The sequence below is a fragment of the Carassius carassius genome, chromosome 5 (genome assembly GCF_963082965.1).
Source record: "Carassius carassius chromosome 5, fCarCar2.1, whole genome shotgun sequence".
NCBI classification, from domain to species: Eukaryota; Metazoa; Chordata; class Actinopteri; order Cypriniformes; family Cyprinidae; genus Carassius; species Carassius carassius.
The window spans coordinates 27,915,910-27,923,159 of record NC_081759.1 but is presented as its reverse complement, the minus strand read 5'-3'; the positions used below and the strand labels follow the sequence as shown (position 1 = coordinate 27,923,159).

The 7,250-nt window shown below is 35.4% G+C and overlaps 1 protein-coding gene across 1 annotated transcript; it reads right to left on the bottom strand.

Annotated features, from left to right (window-relative positions):
- Nucleotides 1-39: 39 nt before the first annotated feature.
- On the bottom strand, nucleotides 40-6,303 carry chrne (cholinergic receptor, nicotinic, epsilon). Its single transcript, XM_059550392.1, has 12 exons — nucleotides 6,054-6,303; nucleotides 5,429-5,562; nucleotides 5,148-5,192; nucleotides 4,372-4,481; nucleotides 4,125-4,280; nucleotides 3,746-3,849; nucleotides 2,908-3,108; nucleotides 2,632-2,746; nucleotides 2,427-2,541; nucleotides 2,113-2,320; nucleotides 1,201-1,334; nucleotides 40-1,065 (listed from the first exon to the last, which is right to left on the bottom strand). The coding sequence occupies exons 1-12, from the start codon at nucleotides 6,115-6,117 to the stop codon at nucleotides 898-900; spliced, it is 1,554 nt and encodes a 517-aa protein (XP_059406375.1). The 5' UTR covers nucleotides 6,118-6,303; the 3' UTR covers nucleotides 40-897.
- Nucleotides 6,304-7,250: the final 947 nt, after the last annotated feature.

Genomic DNA, 7,250 nt, shown 5'->3' with positions numbered 1-7,250 from the left:
TAGCCAAGCTAAAAAAAAAAAAAGAATCAGATTTGTATCTTGATTATGCCAGTTATTTTATTCTCCGTCTTTGGTGCACATAGAAAAATCACAAAAGCACAGTGCTTAATAAGGATTTTAAAATGTTCTAAAAAGCAGATATCAAACTTGTTTCTTGTGCGTTTGCACGGTATATTTTAAGACAGTGTGAATTAAGAATCCATTTATTCACTGCAAAGAGGCCACAATATTTTTTTTTGTATATATATAAAGAGTTTATAGCAAATAATAAACTTAATGCAAAATTGCATAAGTAAAATTAAAATAAAATTTTATGACAAAGAGATACATAAGATAACATGGAACAAACAAAAATTAACATGCATCTCTACAATACTTATATTAAATACTACATTGCAATCACTGTATAAAAAGTGGCTGATGTAACACACTGTTAACAGTAACGCATATTTTTACATTACAGTTTGATAACTGATGATAAACTGGTTTGGGGTGTTACCAAATGCAGCCACAATGAACTAGAGAATAACTACATGGTCTGAAATAAGCTGAAATCATTAGTTTATTTATTCCTTATTTTTTCACTAATTAATATTGTTTGCACCAATACAAGCAAAATGAACATTTCTGTAAAAAATCCCCCTAGTGTAAAAAATCTGAGCATGATCAGAGTACAAAATTTTGTTAATGCATGCATGGAGACCCATAGTCCCTAATATCAAATATAAGACAAGATAATGTAACAAGTCATACAATCCTGATAAAATCTTGTGCCGCTTGTTGTACTCTAACTACAGCTATAAAACCTGTCTTGGTATTTATTTTATATATCACATAAGCATACAGCAGCAGGCTCTTTGCTAGTTCCTCTCTTTCTTTTGGACAGAGTCTTCTTCTCTACTCAGGTAAGTACTTTTTGTTCTCCCAAGGGAACGGGTATTCAGGTGCCTGGTTGTAGTGACCCATAAGGAAGATGGCCACTGTGCCAACAGAGAAAAGCAAGATGGCTGCCCAGAAACAAACCTTGTCAATCATCTTACCAATCAGCACCCAACTCTCCATCTCCTGAGAAAAAAAAGAGAAATAACATGAGAAAAAAACAAGATGAAGGAGGAAAAACAGTGTGTGGGTGGAAATGACTGCACTGAGGATGTTTAGAAAAGTTATCTTGCTAGGACACTCCTGCACACACACACTTACAGATCCAATGTCATTTTGCTGCTTAGTAGATTCAGCAATGAAGTTACAGGCATCCACACACTCTTTTATTTCTGGTGCTGTCTTTGCCAGACTCTTGTAGAGGTTTGCCGTACTGGTCACATCAATTTCATCCACTAGAGGGAGACAAACACAAACACTTCAGAAAATACAATACATTCAGGTATTATAAATGTAAACATAAAAAAACAAATAGTACTTTTAAATGCCTAAATTATGCCAATGATTATGAGAGTAATAAGTTAACATGCAAAATGAAAACATTACAAAAGCATTCCTAATGTAATAGTTGACCCCAAAATGAAAATATGCTAGAAATGGCCATCCAAGATGTAGATAAGTTTGTTTGTTCATTTAAAGCGATTTGGAGAAATTTTGCATTAAATCACTTGGATCCTCTGCAGTGAATGGGTGCCGTCAGAATGGGAGTTCAAACAGCAGATAAAAAACATCACAACAATGCACGAGTAATCCTCACAACTCCAGTACAACAGTTAACATCTTGTGAAGTGAAAAGTTGTCATTAAGGTATCCAGCATTGAATTTATTACAAATGCAGTGAACATTTCGCTTCACAAGACATTAATTGATGGACTGGAGTCATGTGGATTAATTGTGGAGATGTTCTTTCAGCTATTTTAACATATTTCTGATGGCACCCATTCCCTGCAGAAGATCCATTAGTAAGCAGGTGATATATTACTAAATGTGAAGAAATAAACTCATCTACATCATGAATGGCCTGAAGGGGAGTAATGTTCAGCAAATGTACATTTTTGAGAGAGCTATTATTTTAACTGTGCATCTCTCCTGATCTGACCACTGTAGTTCACAATACTCTTATATGTCATGAATGCTTTAGATACAGTAAGTGAATGTTTGAATTTGTGTTACCAATTGAGCGCATGAGTCCATGTCTCTCTCTCTGTTTATCAAACATCATCTCACTGCGTGGCTGTTTCAAAACATATTCTTCAGCCCTTTGCATCAGCCCAAAGGAACTGCGCCGCCTCTCCCTCATTTCACACGTCCCACCCCCCGGCTCCTCCTCATCCAGAAACAAGGTCATGCCAAGGAAACGTGGGACCACCTCAAGGAAAATCTAATGGGTATAAGAGAAGTACAGTAAAAGAAGGACTACAGAATCAGAAGCTGTGCAATGATATTTCTAATTAGGAAATATATTAAGGATAAAAACACAAACGCACATGTCTGATGGTTTGTGACATGTTGTGTGTACTAGGACTACGGAGGGAGAAGTTGAGGACAATGATGCAGTTGGTCACGATCAGTGTGGTCATACACATGACGAAGATTAAATACCTAAAATAAAACCAAGAAAAAGAGAAATTCGATTAAAACCAGTGAGACTAATTAAAGTTGGTTATAAAATTAACACCTAATGACACTCACTTGCCAATAAGAGGCACAGAAAGTGATGTTTCTGGGATCTTCTGAGCGATTAGGAAGAGAAACACAGTCTGAGCCAACAATACAGAAATGGACACAGTCAACTTCTGCCCTCCAGCTAAGAGACAGAGGAGACAAAGAGTGAGACAAAGACATAGTGTGCACAGAAAGACAGACATCGGGAGTATTAACACTGTAAGACAAAGAAAATGGCATCTTAATATTTTAAGGCATATTGAACATTAATCTCAGAATGTCTGCACATGCACACGCAAACACCTTTTGCAGGTAGAAAAAAGGCCAGAACGACCAGAGAGGAGATGAGAGAGCAGGGAAGGATGATGTTGATTATGTAGAAGAGTGGTTTCCTCTGGATGATGAGGTTGAAATACACCTCTTGGTACTCCAGATCATCAGGAGAGTAGCGTGAGTTTGTCAGCTTACGAGCAGGACGATGCTTGATTGCCCACTCCCCATTCTCTGTGAGACCATACGAACATTAGAAGAAAGACACATGTGAACTTTCCTCTTAGTATTAAATGTGATATGCTGATTAGTTTTATATTCAAGACCATTTTTAAAAATAAGGTTTTATATGTATTTTTACTACATTACTCTCTATCGTATCTGTTTTTGATTCATTTTATTGTTGATTCAATTTTTGTTTATGTTAGTCTCTTGTGATACAAAATACAGTAAAAACATAAATATTGTGAGATATTATCAAAATTTAGGGCTACTGTTTTGTGTTTTAATATATTTTGTAATGTAATTTATTTCTGTGATGATAAAGTTGAATTTTCAGCAGCCATTACTCCAGTCTTCATTGTCACATGATTCCTCAGAAATCACTTTAATATGCTGATTTGCTGCTCAAGAAACATATTCCGATTATTGTCCATTTTGAAAACAGTTGTGCTGCTTAATATTTATGCGGAACCCATGAGATTTTTTTATTTTTTGACATATAGAAAGTTCAAAAAAACAGCATAAATATTTTACAATATACAATGTATTCACTGGCACTTTTGATCAAATTGATCTGTCCATGCTGAAGAAATTCCCCCGAAGTGTGTGTGTTGAGTGTGAAAAATAGTAAAGTGTGTGAACATGGCACCTGTGAAGGCCTCAGGGTCAATGTCCACCCACTCAATAGGCTTTCCTGTGTCTCCATCTTCTGCCAATACCATATCAATTTCATTTGCACTGTATGTCTGAGACCTGCAGGTGTAAAATAATATATAATTATATATATATATATATATATATATATATATATATATATATATATATATATATATATATATATATATATATATATATATATATATATATATATGTGATAGTTTCAATCAAATTCAATTTAATACTAATAAATTAGTAAAATAATATTATCATGTAATAAAAATAAAATAAATATAATTTTTATCCATAATCTTGTCACTAATCATGAGACTTGCAAATCACTTAAACACAAAATTTAACTCAGTGCCAACCTGAAGACTAGTGTGCAGTTTTGCCAGTCGAAAGGGAAGTAGGTGATCTCAATAGCACAGGTACTGCGGTAGATGGCAGGGGGAAGCCAGTACATGGATCCATCACTCGAAATCAACACATTAGCGTAATATGCCACATCAAACTTGCCATCAATGCTGTAAAGAGAGTGGAAAAGAAGTGATTATGCCATTATTGAAGTAATAGAGGGAATATAATAGAAAATTTACTGTTGTACTGCTAACTCACTTGTTTTCCAAAACTATATCTGGTAGCCACACAGTGTTGTATGGCACACGGATCAGATCAATGCCGTGATACTCAGATGTATTCCATGCAAGACGGTAATCGTGCCATTGCTGAAGAACAGAAATGTGATAGAAGAGAAGCAGGAATTTACGGGACATAGAACAGAAATGCAAACTATGTAAAATGCAGTAAAAATACTGCATTGACTCAGAAATTTGAGTGAACAATAGAATGAACAAAAATTGAAGAGAGAAAATTGTAAAAAAATAAATAAATAAATTGGCTTTGGCTGGTGGCGGTGTTCATGTCTTGTGCTTGAGCAGCACATGTTTAGAGTGCCATGCAACATATTTTATTTTTGTGCACAAAAAGTATACTTGTAGTTTCATAAAATAATGGTTGAACCACTGAACCACACAGATTTCATAAAAAATACCTTAATTTGTGTTCCGAAGATGAATGAAGGTCTAACAGGTTTGGAACGTCATAAGGGTGATTAATTAATGACAGAATTGTTTTATTTTTGGGTGAACTATCCGTTTTGTCCCTTTCTAACAACTGACTGCAAGATGACATTCAGATCGGCCTCCATCCAATCAACAAATGATGGGCAGAACCAAGTACCAGACTTTAATTTTTCCATAAGCTATAATTTGTTTTACTCAGATGTAGATTAAAATATGTTAAAGAAAAGACCTGTTAGACTGCAACACTGAAAGAAAAGAAAAATCACATTTAGTGTGAACGGCCCCTGGGATGTTGTGTAAGATACTCACAATCTCAATCCAAACATTTGTAGTTAAAGTCTCCTCTTTTTCATTCTGTTCAGGAAGAGAAAGTTTCCAAATATACAAAGCTGAATAAATCATGGGATAATATGCGCGGGCACACACACACACACACACACAGACATATTTATATACAGTGGCATATACTGTATAAATATATATATATATATAAATATATATATATATATATATATATATATATATATATATATACACACACACACACAAAACTCACACTACTTGTCACTCTTAGCAGGAAGATTAGTTACCAAAGAGATAAGGTTGGTTAGAGTCAACTTGACCTGAACCTTGACTTTTTCATCAGGGTGTCTTGCTGGTCGAATATTTTTATTGTAGTTTTTAAACTTATCTGCGATTAACTGGATCTCCTCATTTGCACTGACTGCAAAACGAAAGAATGAGAGACAGAAATGAGTTTTATCATTTGCTTACAAAACCTGTGACAGTTGACGAACTGAATTAATCTGTGAAAGTGAAAATTTAAAGAGTTTAGAGGTTTTATTATTAAACGTACAAAAGGCCTATACAAGCAGCAGGCAAATTCATATACGTTGTACTGCAGTTTAAAAACCATTTAACTTTTAATATGCGTAACAAGACTAAAAATTATAACAAAAAAAAAAAAAAAGTATATCAGCTATTTAAAACTTAACTGACTCAGCACTATAAACCCAATACAAGTTGCAGTAATCCCTAAACAAAATGGTAATGTTAGTAACAGCTCTACATATCTAGCCTATATTAAAATGACCACAATCTAGAAAAGACTTTTAGAAATTATTACACAGTTAAGTATAACACTGCTTGTGGTTACAGTACTTAGACGAAGAGCCAAGCCAGTCACTCAGTTTTGAGGTACACAAGAGCACGTACCTTGTAATACAGTGGCCACGAGCGCAAACGCAACTATATACGTCCTACCGAATCGGTCGGCCATGGTCGCCAAAAGACAGTCTTAAAAGTTGGTAACAAAAGACAGACACGTTATTTTCGAGTGGTCAGTAAGAGAGCTCTCTCTTCCCCTCACTGCTACAGCTGTCACTGCACGAGGCTCGAGTTACAGCGCGCTCTTAAAGTCACATTCACTAATCGCCAACATCATTATGCCTCTAATACGCGACAATGATGCAGATTATGTAGGTTACTTCTCTAATATTACTGTTAGTGACCTCAGATACTATGAATAGAGGCAACACATGCTGACGGGAGCGTCAATTTCAGGTGCCAATCGTAAAACTTTGGTTCCACTCACTATTGCGCGAACCCATGGTGATGTTGAGAGCCGTGCATTTTTACTAGTATCATAATGGTTTAATACCGATAAGCATAACGGTTATTGATAGTGTTGTTCACCCTCAGGGAACTGTGTTTCAGTCTGAAGAAATAAGCAATGTTAACAGGTGTACTGAGGGGCCGGCTGAAGGGCCATAGTGTTGATGTCTCCCATGAACATGGGTATAAATAACCAGTGTCTGTCTGGACATTGTGCCCTGCTGCGTATCTCCCTGGAACAAGGTAAATGCAGGGGTTAGGGAGTGTGTTTTGTATTTTTTGCTTATAGACTACACTGTAATAAAAAAAAGTCTGTAAAAAAAAATGGCCCTATTTACAGGGTCCTACTGTGTGAACATAAAGGAATTTTCAGTATAATATTTTTTCACAGATTTTAAATTACAAAATGCATTGAGTTGTGAAGTGTTAAAGGAAATGTCCAGAAACTTCACAGATAATGTCCTGGCTGAAAATTACCAGTATTTTTTCCCTTTTTTCTTACAGTGTGTACATTGGGGCCAAAAGTTCTCACAAGGATAGCTACCTGAAATCCCCTCCACTGACAGGTAGCCAACAGTCCTCATGAAGAAAACAGCTTAGTAAACACACTAGTAATCTCTTAATGAAAATATAAAATGCAATAAAGTTTGGATTTAGAGTTAATGGAAAGAAAATATCATTAGCTCAACATAAAGCTAATAAAAGTCAATAGGAAATGGTAGAAGATGTGTGCGTGTGTGTGTGAAAGGGAATGTAACAAAATAATTGTCAAAGTTCCTTTTTGTGCCCAGAAGGTCA

Coding starts and splice junctions, on each gene's coding strand:
- chrne (XM_059550392.1), bottom strand. CDS start 6,117: ATGGCCGACCGATTCGGTAGGACGTATATAGTTGCGTTTGCGCTCGTG. Junction 3,850..4,124: donor AACTGCACACTAGTCTTCAG/GTTGGCACTGAG, acceptor TTACACCTGCAG/GTCTCAGACATACAGTGCAA. Junction 1,066..1,200: donor AGCAAAATGACATTGGATCT/GTAAGTGTGTGT, acceptor TTTTTTTCTCAG/GAGATGGAGAGTTGGGTGCT.